General features: G+C 36.7%; 2 protein-coding genes across 2 annotated transcripts; both read left to right on the plus strand.

The window, feature by feature from the left end:
• The first annotated feature begins 17 nt into the window (after nt 1-17).
• vps36 (vacuolar protein sorting 36 homolog) lies at nt 18-9,452 on the plus strand. Its single transcript, XM_048178832.1, has 14 exons — nt 18-216; nt 864-932; nt 1,067-1,137; nt 1,278-1,392; nt 1,588-1,677; nt 2,583-2,669; nt 3,029-3,061; nt 3,166-3,243; nt 4,674-4,808; nt 5,491-5,556; nt 7,360-7,424; nt 7,746-7,830; nt 8,696-8,772; nt 8,861-9,452. Exons 1-14 carry the CDS (start codon nt 121-123, stop codon nt 8,940-8,942), a joined length of 1,149 nt encoding a protein of 382 aa, XP_048034789.1. The 5' UTR covers nt 18-120; the 3' UTR covers nt 8,943-9,452.
• A 143-nt stretch (nt 9,453-9,595) lies between these two features.
• LOC125260419 (thrombospondin type-1 domain-containing protein 1) lies at nt 9,596-15,589 on the plus strand. Its single transcript, XM_048178777.1, has 5 exons — nt 9,596-10,275; nt 11,041-11,159; nt 12,414-13,367; nt 13,549-13,707; nt 13,788-15,589. Exons 2-5 carry the CDS (start codon nt 11,102-11,104, stop codon nt 15,221-15,223), a joined length of 2,607 nt encoding a protein of 868 aa, XP_048034734.1. The 5' UTR covers nt 9,596-10,275; nt 11,041-11,101; the 3' UTR covers nt 15,224-15,589.
• Nucleotides 15,590-15,595: the final 6 nt, after the last annotated feature.

Consider the following 15,595-nt stretch of genomic DNA (forward strand, 5'->3'; position numbering starts at 1 on the left):
AATTGTCCTATTTTTGAGACAGGCGCATTTTCGAACATCTAAGCGGAAGTAAACAGCTGTAGCTTCACATATAATATGCTCTAGTTTTGTTATTCACTTTTGTTTTGTTGTTTTGGTAAAATGGACAGATTTGTGTGGACAAATGGGCTCCTTGAGATGAACGAAACGTTAGTAATCCAACAAAGAGGAGTGAGACTTTACGATGGGGAAGACAAGGTATTTTATTCAACTTAAAGTTATAAAATGACAACCATGTGGAAGATTCTGACCTGACAATGATGCATAACATTATAGATAAACACAACTATAGTTTAGATCATGCAGCTTTCATGTTGCTTATTAATGCTGTTAAAAGGACAATTCAATTTTTTAGAATTCTAAATTGTATAATACAGAAAACTGACACTTTACAATAAGGTTTCATTTGTTGACATTAGATAACTACATTAGTTAACTTGAACTAACAATGAACAATACTTCCAAAGCATTTATTAGTCTTAGTTAATGTTAATTTCAACATTTAATAATACGTTTTTAAAGTTAAAAGTTCTGTTTGTCAACATTAGTTAATGCACTGTGAACTAACATGAATAAACAATGAAGAATTGTGTTTTTTATTAACTAACGTTGACAAGTATTGTTAAATGTTGTATATATATATATATATATATATATATATATATATATATATATATATATATATAGTTAATTTTTAGTTCATGCTAGTTTTAATACATTAACATTAAATTAGACCTTTTTGTAAAGTGTTACCCAGAAGACAATATTAAGATATGCGTTATTTGAATAAATGGTGTATGTTAATGCTCCATAATTCATAGATTTCCTTGTTTCTTCATTGACAGGCTAAGCTTGATGTGGGAGTCGTTCTTCTCAGTACCCATCGCTTAGTCTGGAGAGACCAGAAGAATCATGTAATGTCATCTTCAGTATATTTCCAGTATCTTTTCTCCCTCTTTAAAATGTCCTTTTGCTTTAAACGAAGCACATTTGAGAGCACAGTGTATTTGCTTGCATTTTTTGATATCTCTAATATGTTGTTCTGTAGGAATGCTGTATATGCATACCCTTGTCACAGGTCATATTCTTTGAGGAGCAAGCAGCAGGCATCGGAAAGAGGTGACTGCACTGTAACATCGGCATGCAATTAATACATCTGACATATGGAACATGTCATAATAACATTGGAAGCTACACTCCGTAAATCTGCTTTTTAATCTATATATTAAAACTAAAATGTTACTTTTCAAACCTTGCAGTGCCAAGATTGTCATTCACCTGCATCCATGCCCTGAAAATAAGGAGCCTGGCCCCTACCAGAAGAGCAAGTACTCTTATATAAAGCTGTCCTTCAAGGAACATGGGCAGATTGAGGTCAGTAACTGAAGGAGTGATGTCACAGAAATATTTCAACTGAGATGATGCGTAGAGCTTATTACTCCACTAAATCTGGCTTAATACAGTTTGCGGCATAAGCAATAAGCAGTCATGACATTTAGACAGTAAACAAAGCAGATGAGATGTTAGGAAGTTGTAAATAACATAACTTGTGCTGTGTTTGGTGTGTAGTTTTACAGACGTCTAACAGAAGAGATGACTCAGAAGCGATGGGAGAATACACCCGTCTCACAGCCGATCCCCACAGGAACAGGACCCAAGGTCAGCTCAGACTCTGAATGATACATAACTTATTTTTTTTATTATATATATATATATATATATATATATATATATATACGTGGTTTTTGTAAATATTTATGTGTAAAACCATCCAATTTTTGTATTATATACTATACTATTTTGAATTAGCTTTTATTATACTCTTAGTATTTAATTTTAGTTAAAGTTTTAGTAATTGTTATACATGTAATTTGTTTTTTGATTATTTAATATTTCTATTTTATCACATAATGCTGTTCAAATACACTACTGTTCAAAAGTTTGGGTATATATATATTTTTTTTTTATATATATATATATATATATATATATATAATGCTGTTGTTTTGAACTTTCTATTCATCAAAGAATCCTTAAAAAATGTATCATAGTTTCCCCAAAAATATTAAGCAGCACAACTTTTTTTAACACTGATAATAAGAAATGTTTCTTGAGCACCAAATCAGCATATTAGAATTATTTCTAATAAATGAATAAATGTATTCAAATATAAAGCAGTTATTTTAAATTGTAATAATATTTCACAATATTGCTGTTTTTACTGTATTTTTGGTCAAATAATTGCAGTTTTAGTGAGCATAAGAGACTTCTTTAAAAAAACATTTTTAAAAAATCGTACCGGCCCCAAACTTTTGAACGGTAGTGTATGTTGTTTTACTTTAGTTATATTGGTTTATTATATATGAAAGACAACTTTCACATTTGTATGGCAGTTGTTTAAAGATTGTGTTTTGTAAAGAACAGGCAGTGGCCCTGAAACACTGAAACCTGGTCAAACCCTTTCCTTCCTGTTCCTTTGTTATTTGTTTGCATGTTTTTTTTGTTATTGTTTGTGCGTGTGTATGGCTCATTTTTTTCTATTCTTTTTTTCTATGGTTCGGTAGGCAGGAAGGACACGCGCAGTGGGCATTGTGGGTATTGAACGGAAGTTGGAGGAGAAAAGAAAAGAGACAGATAAAAACATTTCTGAGGTAAGAAAGAGAAACAGTCTGACGGGTTGTCATATCTAACCTAAAGAGCTCTGGGATACTAGCCTTTGATAATCAGGAAAGCTGTGGCCACAATCAGGCACTGGGCGCCGTGGCCCCCTTTTGAAGGGCCCCTGATGTTGAAAGAAAACGGCACCCTGTGTTTAATGTTAGATGACCTAATAGCTCTGATTAGCTTCCTGGCACAGCTATAATGGGAGATAAAAAGAGAGTGCACAGCAGTGGGGTATCCTGTTAGGTGTGGGCACACCCAGTGATTTACAGGTGATTTTGGCTCTTGATAAAGGTTTTGGATATCATCTTTTTCAAGTTTCCATTCTAATATCTGTCTCTTCTTTCAGGCCTTTGAAGATCTCAGTAAACTAATGGAAAAGGTCAGTCACTCAGTAGGTCGGTGGGTTGCCCTGTTGTCAGGCAGAATACAGCCATGGTCAGGTTTATCAGTCTTGTTTCAGCGTCTCACTATCTTCCCCTGCAGGCCAAAGAGATGGTGGAGCTGTCCAGATCCATTGCTAACAAAATCAAAGACAAACAGGGTGACATCACAGAAGATGAGGTGAGCTTAAAGACCCTAAGGGGCTTGATTATTCTGACGCACCAGTGTTTCACTGGGAAAAAAGAGCAAAAATAAAACAACAACAACGACAAAAAAATTGATTGGTTGAGATATTTGGCATTAGCCAGTCAAATACTGGATTTTATTTACTACCATTTAAAAGTTTGGGGCAGTAAGCTTTTTTAAAAATGTTTTAAAGTGCTTACCAAGGCTGCATTTATTTGATAAAAAAATACAGTAAAACAGTAATACTGTGAAATATTATTACAATTTATAATAACTGTTTTTGATTTGAAAATAATTTAAAATTGAATTTATTCCTGTGATGGCAAAGCTGAATTTTCAACAGTCTTCAGTGTCACATGATCCTTCAGATATCATTCTGATATGCTGATTTTGTGCTTAAGAAATATTTCTTATTATTATCAATGTTGAAAACATTGAAAGCAGTTGTGCTGCTTAATATTTTTCTGGAAGCTGTGATTAATTTTTTTCAGGATACTTTAATAAATAGACAGTTAAAAAAAAAAGCATTTATTTGACAGAAATATTTTGTAACATTATAAATGTCTTTACTGTCACTTTTAATCAATTTAAATAATAAAAGTATTTTTTATTTTTTTTTCTTGCCGACCCCAAACATTTGAATGGTAGTGTAATTACACATATGAACTTGTAAGTGGATGTTGTCTCCTTTTTATAAGGCCGTTTCCACCTCAAAGTCTATTACTGCTTTTATCCTGCTTAAGTTAATAGGCTTTCTTAGATTACATGTAGATAACAGCTGTTATGTGTATTGTTATAGCTATCTGTTTTTATTTATTTATCCTCCTTATGCACATGTACACATATAATAGGGTAGATATCAATCATTCTCTTTTGAATAAATTAATTCATTTGATCATGTAAGTATCTGTGTCATTTTCTCGGGATCAGTGGGGTGTCTATAAATCCAAAGCTTGGAAAACATTGGCAGTATAATCCACACAGAGCTCAGAAATCCCGGTCACTCACAACGTACACTTTGCACAGGGACGTCAAGGGCCGGGAAATGAGATAGTGACACAAATAGAACCTAGAATCGAGCTGAAAAGCAGCCAGGATTGAGATCCTCCAATCAGAGCGCATATGGTGCATAAGTGCAGGATTGCATCCAAATGGACACATATAAATATTTATTGGACAGAAAATGACCTGTTATTACAGAAGTCCACAATCAGATGAGGGAAAGAATGTTGGCACATCTAAATAAGAGTAGATTGATCTTGTTCTGTAGAAATGTTGAAGTTCAAATGCTAAAACTGGCTGTTAGAATTTTGCAGCGTTGTTAGTTGGCTACAACAGCCTGCATTTATTTAGAAATGAGCTATTATATTTAGTGTAGAGCTACAATTAAATTAGTCATGTTTGTTTTGTGTGCCTTCTGACAGACCATCCGTTTCAAGTCTTATTTGCTGAGTATGGGTATAGCCAACCCAGTGACCAGAGAGACACACGGCTCAGGCACACAGTACCACATCCAACTCGCCAAACAGCTGGGAGACATGCTGCAAGCACCACTGGAGGTAGTAAACTGTGTGTGTTTATATGCATCTCTATGATTTCTATGAAACATGATTATCAAATAGTTTTACATAGACCTGTATAGGTGTAGTAGCCCTATATATATTGTATATTTGCATATACACAACTGTTCAAAAGTTTGGGGTTTTAGCATATTAGAATAATTAGAATGAAAATTCAGCTTTGTCATCACAGGAATAATTTACATTTTAAAATGAATTAAATTAGAAAACAATTTTCACATTGTAACAACAATTCACAATATTACTGTGTTTATTATGACAAATAAATGCAGCCTTGAATAAAAGACTTCAAAAACATTTAAAAACATTGAATCTTATTGACCCCAAACTTTTGTATGGTGGTGTGTAGATATAGTATATTCTTCTTAGTACAGTCATTGCAACTGAATTTAATATTTCATATCTGTTTGTTGATTTATTTGGTGAGTAGCTGTATTAATCATGATAATGTACAGTCAGCTCATCGTTATCTCAAAATCATCACTTTGTTGGGGTTTAATTTGCAATAATGATCAGCTGGCTGTACATTTTGTCTTACAGTATGTCATTAGGGCCCGAGCACCAATGGTGCGAGGACCATCTTGGAATTGCTCTGTTTATTATGTCAATATTATCCTTCCTTCCTTAGACTTCATGATCTTTATTATTACTGTCTCTGTAGGAGCGTGGAGGAATGATGGCCCTCACTGAAGTGTACTGTCTGGTGAACAGAGCCCGTGGGATGGAGGTAAGATGAACCTGGACAGCTACAATCAAGACAGCAGCATCAGTGCTTCTTTTCATAGAGTTAATCAGATCTGATCCTGATCTCCTTCCCAGCAGCATTAAGAGTGAAGCTGATGATGGAACAGCCATCTGGAGAATAGAGAGCAAACTCTTAGATGAAATCACAGCATGATAGCATTGGTTGTGTTTGCATATATATGACGATGTCACAGCGGTTTTTTTTTTTTTAAACAAATTTTCAACTAGCTCTCAGGTTCATCTCTGGGGTATGCTAACTGTATTAACATTAGAACAAACTCAAATTGAATTTACACATTTATATTATAAAAAAAACATCAGGACCTCCTGATTAGACAACTATGGGGGTAGAGAGAGTCTTTTCTTGTTCTATTTTCTTTTTTATGTATGTACATATGTTTAGGCAAGGCAAGGCAAGGCAATTTTATTTGTATAGCACATTTCATACACAATGGTAATTCAAAGTGCTTTACATAAAAAAGAATAATAAAAATAGAACATAAGGAATAGAAATAACAGTAAAAACAGAGAATTTTGCTATCTGGATGGAACTTTTGTATGGTAGTGTGTAGATGTATATTTATTTATTTTATTTACTATTTATTTACTTTTTTTTAAAGGTTTTTCTGGTGGCTTTAGGGGTAGTGGGGGTTATGTTTTGTGTGTGCGTGTGTGTGTGTTGACTCAAAAATGTGTTTCTCAAGTTTATTCGTAGAGGTGGCAATGATTCTAGGATCTACGCAGCCCTGTTCTGTTCCCTTTTCTTCTCTTTTTTTCACACATTGGTAGCTGTTGGAACACCTTTTAATACATCTTCAGAAAATTTTATTTAAAAACATGGGAGTAAATTATTAACAAAACAATTGTATGCTTATGTTTGAAAAACATTTTATCTGCCAAATCAAGGTCATATGCTGCAAACAACATGCAAATCTATGATAATTTGACCATTTTATCACAGCAAAGCTAGTTCAGGATTTAAAACGTCTTGTGGTTTTACTCCCCAAAACCTAATATTTATAAATAAAAAAAATTTCAAAATATTAACATAACATAATAAAAACATTTTACATAGAAAAATACACCACTTTAAAAAGTTTGTGGTTGGTAAGATTTTTAAAACTATTTTTGAAGTTTCTCATGCTCAGCGAGGCTGCATTTATTTGATCAAAAATACAATAAAAATGTTCAATTTATTAAAATAACCATTTTCTATATTAATATTATTAAATATTCAAATTACATTTTAAAATGTAACTTATTCAAAGCTGAATTTTTAGCATCATTACTCCAGTCTTCAGTGTTACATGATCCTTTAGAAATCATTCTAATATGCTGATTTGCTGCTCAAGAAACATTTTTTGCACTCTGCTGCTTAATATTTTTGTGTAACCCGTGATTTATTTTTTTCAGGATTCTTTGATGAATATAAGCATTTATTTGAATTAGAAATCTTTTGTAACATAATAAATGACTTTTGATCAATTTAATGCATCCTTGCTGAATAAAAGAAAAAAAATCATACTGACCCTAAACTTTTGAATGTAAGTATATATGTAAAAACCATTTTGAAAATAATGATTAAGATGTGTACGCTCACATTTAAACTGTAAGGAAAAGATTTTTTTTACCTTTTTATTTGATGGTTATGTCACTTGGCATTTTTAGAGTCATTACATTTCTTTGAAATGCCTCATATGAAATGTTATTTATATATTAGAAAGAAAAAAATTCTGGATGGATCCTTTCAAGACGTATGACCTGTCTTTTGCAAATTTCTTCTCAGCTTCTGTCTCCGGAGGACTTGGTCAATGCCTGCAAGATGTTTGAGTCACTGAAGCTTCCTCTACGGTAAGGGTGTGAGCATTTATATTTGTATGTGTGTTTGCGTGAGTAAACGTGATCGAACGTGCATGTGTCTGTGCGAGCCAGGCTTTGTAGGCAGAGGCGGGTCAGCTTGAGATCGGTCAGCCACTTCCTGGCAGACTTCCTGTTTTCAGGACCCATGTCCGCCCTCTGTCTGTTGGCTGCATTTTCCACCTTTCAAAAGAAAACAACCATTTGACTCAGAAACCACAGTTTGGTTGCATACAATTAGATTATGAAGCAGTAATGTCTTGTTGGGTTCTTAAGTAACCAGCAACAAAAACAAAATTTTTCTTTCCCTGTCAGGTTGCGAGTATTTGACAGCGGGGTGATGGTGGTTCAACTCCAGTCCCACAGTGAAGAGGAAATGATTGCCTCAGCTCTAGATAACGTGAGTGTCATGCCATCATTTTCCCCATCTGTGAAATCACTTATGTGGCTATTCAAACATCATGCAGAAACTTTCTGTCATGTTTAATTATGGGTTATTAGAGTAGAAATTGGATCAGATGTATAACCACAAACATGTACAGCCAATTTCTTCCTCTTATATTTAATGGTTGTGGTCAGGAGAGTGAGAGAAGGTTCCCATTTCATTCTCATAGAAATTGCATGAAATGAACCACCTTCAAAGTGTTTTTGAACAAGACACAGCTAGCAGATGTGTCTGGGGGTGGTGTTTTAGGTCAAAGAGCTGGAACGTGAGGCGTGTCAGATTAGAAATTTCCATCCCTGAAGAGTCCAAGACAGATGTGGTAAAGCAGAGGAATGTTCGAAAAAACAAAGCAAGAATATTTGAAAATCATTTGACATGAGATGGCAATTATTGCTGTATTCACATAGTTTCAGCCATTAGATTTGGTATATGGGGGAATCTCACGAAAGAAGATCATAACTGGGTCATATTTCACTCTAAAATAAGAATCAGAAATCAGATTTTGCGCAAAGAAAATGAAGCCATTAAAATATTAAGTAACCATTAAAAATGTTTGCAAAAAATGGTCATTAACATAATGCAAAAAAAACGATGACAAAATGATGTATTATTTAAAGTATAAAATATTTATATAGCATGGTAGTTGCTACTGTACTGTAGATTATTTAGACTTTAATTTGTTTAAATAAATACAGAAAAAAAATAATAAATAAAATAAAATGCTTCAGTCAGTGCATTGTGATAATGAGGATTTTGCAATACTGAGCGGTGGTTTAAGTGGGAATCCATTTGAGGTTTCCTTCTCTTTTGCCTTTCCCAGGTGTCTGATAAAGGCTCCCTCACAGCTGAAGAGTTTGCCAAGCTGTTGGGACTGACAGTTCTCCTTGCTAAAGAAAGGTACAGGAGACATCCTTTTCCTTATTTCATCAATAATTCATCCCTCAAGTGTCTCCTCGTTATTTTGATGTTTCGCTCTCTTTTACAGGTTGTTATTAGCTGAAAAAATGGGTCACTTGTGCCGAGACGATTCAGTAGAAGGTCTGCGATTTTATCCCAACCTGTTCTGACGCATGAGGCTGATATGTTATCGAACCTGGCTGGCTCTCAGCTCCTGTTGGCCCCAGATCCCTCTCAGAACTGATAACTGATTAGAGTGGGGACCTACTTTCCACTGTGTTTGTCAATAGGGTCTTTCATGAATGTTGATTAAGGTACCCAGGACGTTACTGCAACTTTCTTTTGTTTAGTGATTTCCACAGCCTTTAACTGAAAGGGGATTACAGAAATGATCATGCAGAGGATGCAGTTTCCTGTTGGAATCAGATTTGTTGACATTGTCTGTGATTCCAGCATGTTCAATGCGGTTAGATTGTCCATAAAAATATGTAGGTCATTGTGCACTACATATACATCAAGAAGTTGAAACTTTTAATGCCAAAATAATTTGAAAATTTAAAACATCAGAAAATTCACTGACGCTCTCTTGAGAGAAATCTGCTTTTCCCCTTATGGAAACCTAAAGTCTTCCACACTTGTTTTGGAACGTTGTGTAAAAATAATATTTCTTTTTAAAAACATTATCTGTCTTTGGGTTTTCTTTCATGTTGATTATTTCTTGTGTATTATATTTTGTTTCGTTGGTGTTTTTCATTCTTGTTTATTATTTCATATGTTTCACTAACATTGTTGGTCTTTTATGGCATTAATTGCTAATACTGAGGAATAATCTTCTGTATTTCTAAGGTTTATTCCACTGAAACATGTGAGCCAGTAATGACAACTGAGATTACAATGAGTAGACTGTTCCTAAATATAGTTTAATATATTAATGAACTTCAAAGTTTGCCTGAAATCAAATGTCAAGAACATTTTGAGACAGACCTCCCCATTGTAAGGAGATTTATTGAAGAGAGGTTATTTTATATTAAGCAGATGATTCACTGCTTACTTCTGACATTTATATTTGGTAACATGAACTATAGTAGCTAACTGGGTGTATTAGTAGAGAGCCAGTAGAAACCTCTGCGCGGTCACTGAGAAATTTGTGGTGGGATTCACGTTAAACATGAACGTATAATACGCATTTTTTCGTAATTAGTAGTATAATACGCAGTTCTTCGTAATTCGTCGGCCAGACGTAAATACTAAATGGATTCTTGTGGAGACCAGACCGCATCCTAACTTAATTTCCCTAATAACAACCGGTGGAGGAAGCACGAAAACGCGCGTTCACGGTCGCGCAGTCTGCAAATTGTGAGGGCGCGCTCACGAGAGCGCGTCTCAGAGCAGTACCGCTCCGTGACGTTCATTCATTTAACGCTCAAAAACAAAACTCACGGTAACCTTCCAGCCCGATTAGGATACAAGAACACATGGTATTCATCCGACTCAATGACAAATGTAAGTAAAATACTTCTATCTAGGTCTATAGGTTATTTACTTTTAATTTGCGCATTTAAGTGTGGGCTGTTGACTGGTTTCGTTTATAACAGGCAGTATAATGCATGAGGTTTTTTATTATTATTTTGTAATAGATTAGTGTTGTAGATTACTGGAAAATGAAAGTAATAAGTTTACAAGATAAATAAATGTTTGCATTTGTTGCTTGTTGCATTTTTTTTATGTCACAACAACATTTAGCCTATATATAAGTTCTATATTTATAATAAAATATAATTAATTCAATATAATTAATGAAAACTATATTTTTATGGAATTTATATTTTCTTCTCACTATATATATATATATATATATATATATATATATATATATATATATATATATATCCAGTATATATGAGGAAAAAAACGATATTACTCTTTATTTTGTAAACTGACTCAAAAAGTAACAAAGCAATAGCCTACATCTTTTTTGAACCTTGCTCAATAATCTTTGAACACAATACACTAAAAAAATTTAAAGAAAAGACTGTGTGTGTAGCCTATGTATTGTATGAAGTGTAAGTGGATATATATGTACTGAATAGTCTATGTACTAGCCTATGTGTTAAAATGTGAGATTATCAAGAAGATATTCAAATTCATTTTTCCACCGATTGATAGTCCAATATAAGAGTCGAGTGATTGCCCAAACAAATCAGTTTGGTATGGAGAATGAATAACGTATTTGATTCATCCCTTGTGTCTGACTGCATTCTGTTTTAGGACAATAATAGTGGATTGGGGTGATGTGGACAAAGAAAGATAAGAGGCTGCATACTTCGGAATGTCACAGGGTTTCCTTACAGCAACCCCATTTGTGCTGCTCTTCCTGGTGGAAATTGGTGAGAAGGCGTTCTTACATTTAAAGATGTTTGTCCTGGAAGTTAGTCAAGTCAATTTTAATTGCATAGCAAATCAGCCTTATAGAAAATCATACCTTAATGCCCCTAGCAAACAAACCAAAGGCGACTGTGACAAGGAAAGGAACTCCAAACCTGCAATGAACAGGTGTAATAAAATATTTAGTTCTCATTACATCTGCAGGGATCATGACAACAGTACAAATGTTCAGTTATATGATCCAAATTTTCTACTTCTCATGCAAAAAAGAACTTAAATGAAGGTCAGTGATTGACAATTTCAAGTGCGCCATGGTGAATCGGGTTCAGTTGGAGAGTAAAATGGAGGGAGGGGGAAGGGAGGGTCACTGACTTTTCCTGCACTCTCTTCCCCTAGATGCATTTGTTTTTTCTGCAGGAAGTGACCCACACATACAGCGTTTGTAAATCACAATGCCTCCTCAAGTTCTCATACTCCAGTAATAGACAGCAGTATTGTACAGCAGTAGAACATCTTAAACTTGAAAACGTAGCTTATGTGTTCCTTATCATTAAGTAGTATACTGCCTTTTATTTTCATCTGGCACAAAAAGGACAACCTGAAATAACAAAATATACAGTAATGTCAAAGACAAACCATGAAGTCTAATCCATGTCTGAAAAAAAGACCATTTTTTAATTACCAATTTATTTGATGCATGACCTAGTGGTTGTTGGCATGTGTGCTCCATCACAATAGTGCTGTAGTGCTGTACTGGCAATGGTGAGTTTGCGTATTCTAAAGATTTTGTTCCTCCCTTTTCTCCACATTATTTACTGCCCTGCTTAGTAAATGTTAATAAAAGTGGCAAAAAAGAAAAAAAGTGCAATTTCTTCCAGGCCGGTATAGCAGTCTTCTAAATTTTTTAGTGATCAGATATACAGTCCTGAGCCAGAGGAGGGCCACATTGAGACTTGAGGCTCTTTACTGTTGGGCCAGTAAATAACCACCTAGAAACCACACTGAACAGCCTTGTAATTGCATAGCAACTACTTAGGATGCCTTAGCAAACACATAGCAACACCCTGACAACCACCAGTGGTGAGTTTTGCATGGGCAAAGATTACTAACATTTTCTTCAGAAAATCTACCTGCCTGGTCACTTTAAACTACTTTATGGAAAATAGTAATACCACAGATGCAAAGTGTTCATTAACATTTGCCTCCTATGTTTTAGGTCATTTAATTGGTTTTAATTTATATTTTCTTTCCCATAGCGATGGCTGGTATCCATCTCTGGCCATCCATGCACATTGCCTTGAGCAATGCCAGTGTGTTTGTGGATTACAACACCGAAAGCAACTTCACCGACGACAGACTGACAGTGTCATTGATTGACACTGACAAGAATGAAACAGTGCTCTCCAGGTCGCTCTTTAACCAATCAGAAGGGTCACTGGAGTTTAACTGCTCCTGCTTCTTGTATGCAGGTAATTTCAGATTCAGACTTGAGCAGAAGCACAACATTGGCTTGTCTAACAAAAGTGCCATCTGGTGGTGGAGTCCCATTCTGCATGTGCACTGGCCCACCTTTCACCTGGCTGTGGATCGTGGCAGCAACAACCAGAGCTCTAATGACATTAGGATTGGTGTGTACACTAATGACCACTTCCATTCTTGTTCTAGCAGCAAAGCTTCTCTCTATCTTGACGTCAGCTACCTTGAACAAGTCCAGATTGGGAGGAACACATTTGAGAAGGTGCAGAACCGGATAAGACACGATATCAAAGTAGTTAGGGCACAACATGTGGAGATGCCATGTGCCTCCCCTCTGACAGAGCGTGGCTTCGTCAAGATCTCCCTAAAATCCCCTGTCACCCAGCAAGACATTAAATCCTCTGGTCCTCTTTACCTGTCCAGCATCTTTGCATACAAGCTTCATGTGGATAACATTTACAAGAGTGGGTGTGAGGGAGCAGTGTCTGTCCGTCGAATCGCACCTCCCTGTACAGTTACAAATGGAAAAGTTCTGCTTTATAAGGAAGAGATTAACAACATGGCCCCTACTTCTCACATGGCCTTCAACTTCCTCACGCAAGGGGAGAATGAGACTGAGTTTAATTGCTCCATCTTTGACCCCGGCAAAAACAAGTACTGCTTCCATTTCACTCTCGTCTACAGTCAGGCTCCCAGTTTAGCACACACATGTGTGATTGTGCAAAGACATACAAGTAAGTCTGCTTTTACCAGTCGTGCATGTACAAAACATAGCTATTTTAATCTGGAATTAACATTACTCACATTGTCTTTAGAAAATCAATTTACTGATGTAATTTAAGGTGTTTATGTATGCATAATATTCAGTATTTTTAATATATTTTCTCTCTCCAATACTGTATCATTGCTCTGAAGAAATGTGGGGACCGTGGCAGCCATGGAGTGGTTGTAGTGTGACGTGTGGGGAAGGGGTGCGAGAGCGTGTCCGTGAATGTCTGCTGCCCTCTAGTGGTGGGATGCAATGCACTGGCATGGTTAGGGAGCAGTCTCACTGTTCGCTAGAAGACTGCACTGGTAAACATTTTATTTATTGTTTTTATCTATTTAATTTTTTGTTTTCTGAACAAAACTCTGTTTTTTCTTTCTTTTTTTAGAACAGCTTCCCCCTCCATCCCAGACACCACCACCAGCTGCAAGCACGCCCCTAGCTGGGAATCTAGTGGTGGTGGCTGGGATTTCCCTGTGCCTGGCTGTGATTCTGGCCACCATCTTTATCACAGTGTGGAGAAAACTCTGCCGTGCTCCAAAGTGCAGCTCCATGCGCCGTGGCTCTCTGCACTCTCCCAATGGCCGAAAGAACTCCGATGAAGCTTCTATCTGTGGTCACAGCATGCAGAGACCCAGTTTCTCTGAAAGTCTCCAGGCAGCTCCCCTTCAGAAGGGATTTACCTTGCCTGCAAAGCAGGGACCTTCGGACCGAGGTGTGTTGGCTTGTCAACAGAGCATGTCCCTTCCTCTTCCCCTTTCTCAAGACCCAGAGAGAATGTCTCCTTCTGGCCAAAAGATCCTTCCCCCTATTTTTGGCTATCGCTTAGCTCAACAGCAGCTCAAGGAGATGAAGAAGAAGGGCTTAAAAGAGGCCACTAAAGTCTACCATGTGTCCCAGAGTCCAGTCGATGACACCATGCTAGAGGCAACAGCTTCAACCCCTGCCGGTCTAACTCCAGCGCCCCAAGAACTTGACAGCCCGGAAGAATCAAGCAGCAGCCACTTCCGCATAAGGTCTCCCTTTCCAGAACCTGCGTGGTCTCCCAAAAACAATGCTTTATCAGATAGACAAAAGGTGGATTTGTTGCTGAGTCCGCCGAAGTCTGCAACCAGTGCCAACATCCGTCGTCTTGAGCGCACAGCAGACTGGGTAGAGATGGTAGAGCGCAGTAGAGTGCCCTACTCCAAGAATCCCAATTTCAGGAGAACCTCAAGTTTCCACGAGAACAACCAGCAGTTTCCCCTGTCCCGACCCTACCGAGAGAGAAGCATGACCCAGGTGACTCCTCGCCAAATACCAGAGGGGAGCTGTAGAAGCAGAACCTGGGAGCATACGCTTCCTGAACTTGAGGTCTGGTCTTGTTCCAGTCCTAGAATGACTGATAGCTCAGTGGACCACAGGAGAAGACCATGGGTTGACACTCCTCCATCTCAATCAAACTCAAAAGATTCAGTTCCAAAGACACCAACAAAAGAGCCTTTGGTGGATCGTCATCATGTGGATCAGAGCCCATCTTCTGCCCTGGACCGAGCTGAACGGGCAGAACAGAACTGGAGCAGAAGAGGCCCCTCGCCCATCCAGAGAAACATACTAGCCAGGAAGTTACGAGAGGCTAATTCATCTACCTGCCAAAGGCAACGCAGTTCCACTTTCTCTACCTCAGACCAGCGCAGGGGACGCTGTCGCAGCCTTCCTCTCTCTGCAGACTATGGCAACTCCCCATATAGTCTCACAGAATCAGAGCAGCATATGATGGACATTTCTGGATACTTGGGTGAGGATGATGGAGTAGAAGTTCTGACTATTCATAAACTTACCTGATCGAACCTGCATTTCTAGAAGGTTCTGACTCTCTGCTGAATAAACTCAAACTTCAAAATAAAAGTTTTAATGGAATGAAGCAGGTTATTTTGCTCCATGTGGACATGCATATCAGATTTTGGAAGCTTTTTGTATCAGACTTCAAATGAAATCTATGATCAGTTTTATTTTTATTTATGGGGGTTTGACTATTAATTTGAAAAGCCATTTTTGATACCACGCAAACCACCATCATAGACATTATACAGTATCCATATCACAAGAATATTTTGTACACCTTTGGATTTGTTTGTACACTGGAAAATGTGAACTCTCAGGTTTTGCATATGAAAATATACATGCAGTAAATATGAATTTATTTCTGAATGTTTC

This window comes from Megalobrama amblycephala, linkage group LG2, assembly GCF_018812025.1.
Source record: "Megalobrama amblycephala isolate DHTTF-2021 linkage group LG2, ASM1881202v1, whole genome shotgun sequence".
Taxonomy (NCBI): domain Eukaryota; kingdom Metazoa; phylum Chordata; class Actinopteri; order Cypriniformes; family Xenocyprididae; genus Megalobrama; species Megalobrama amblycephala.

What these genes read in the sequence shown, in the direction of transcription:
- vps36 (XM_048178832.1), top strand. Translation starts at nt 121, where the DNA reads ATGGACAGATTTGTGTGGACAAATGGGCTCCTTGAGATGAACGAAACG. An exon ending in TCACTGAAGCTTCCTCTACG is followed by an intron (nt 7,425 to 7,745) that starts GTAAGGGTGTGA and finishes TTTCCCTGTCAG; the next exon opens with GTTGCGAGTATTTGACAGCG. An exon ending in GTTCTCCTTGCTAAAGAAAG is followed by an intron (nt 8,773 to 8,860) that starts GTACAGGAGACA and finishes TCTCTTTTACAG; the next exon opens with GTTGTTATTAGCTGAAAAAA.
- LOC125260419 (XM_048178777.1), top strand. Translation starts at nt 11,102, where the DNA reads ATGTCACAGGGTTTCCTTACAGCAACCCCATTTGTGCTGCTCTTCCTG. An exon ending in GATTGTGCAAAGACATACAA is followed by an intron (nt 13,368 to 13,548) that starts GTAAGTCTGCTT and finishes ATTGCTCTGAAG; the next exon opens with AAATGTGGGGACCGTGGCAG. An exon ending in TTCGCTAGAAGACTGCACTG is followed by an intron (nt 13,708 to 13,787) that starts GTAAACATTTTA and finishes TTCTTTTTTTAG; the next exon opens with AACAGCTTCCCCCTCCATCC.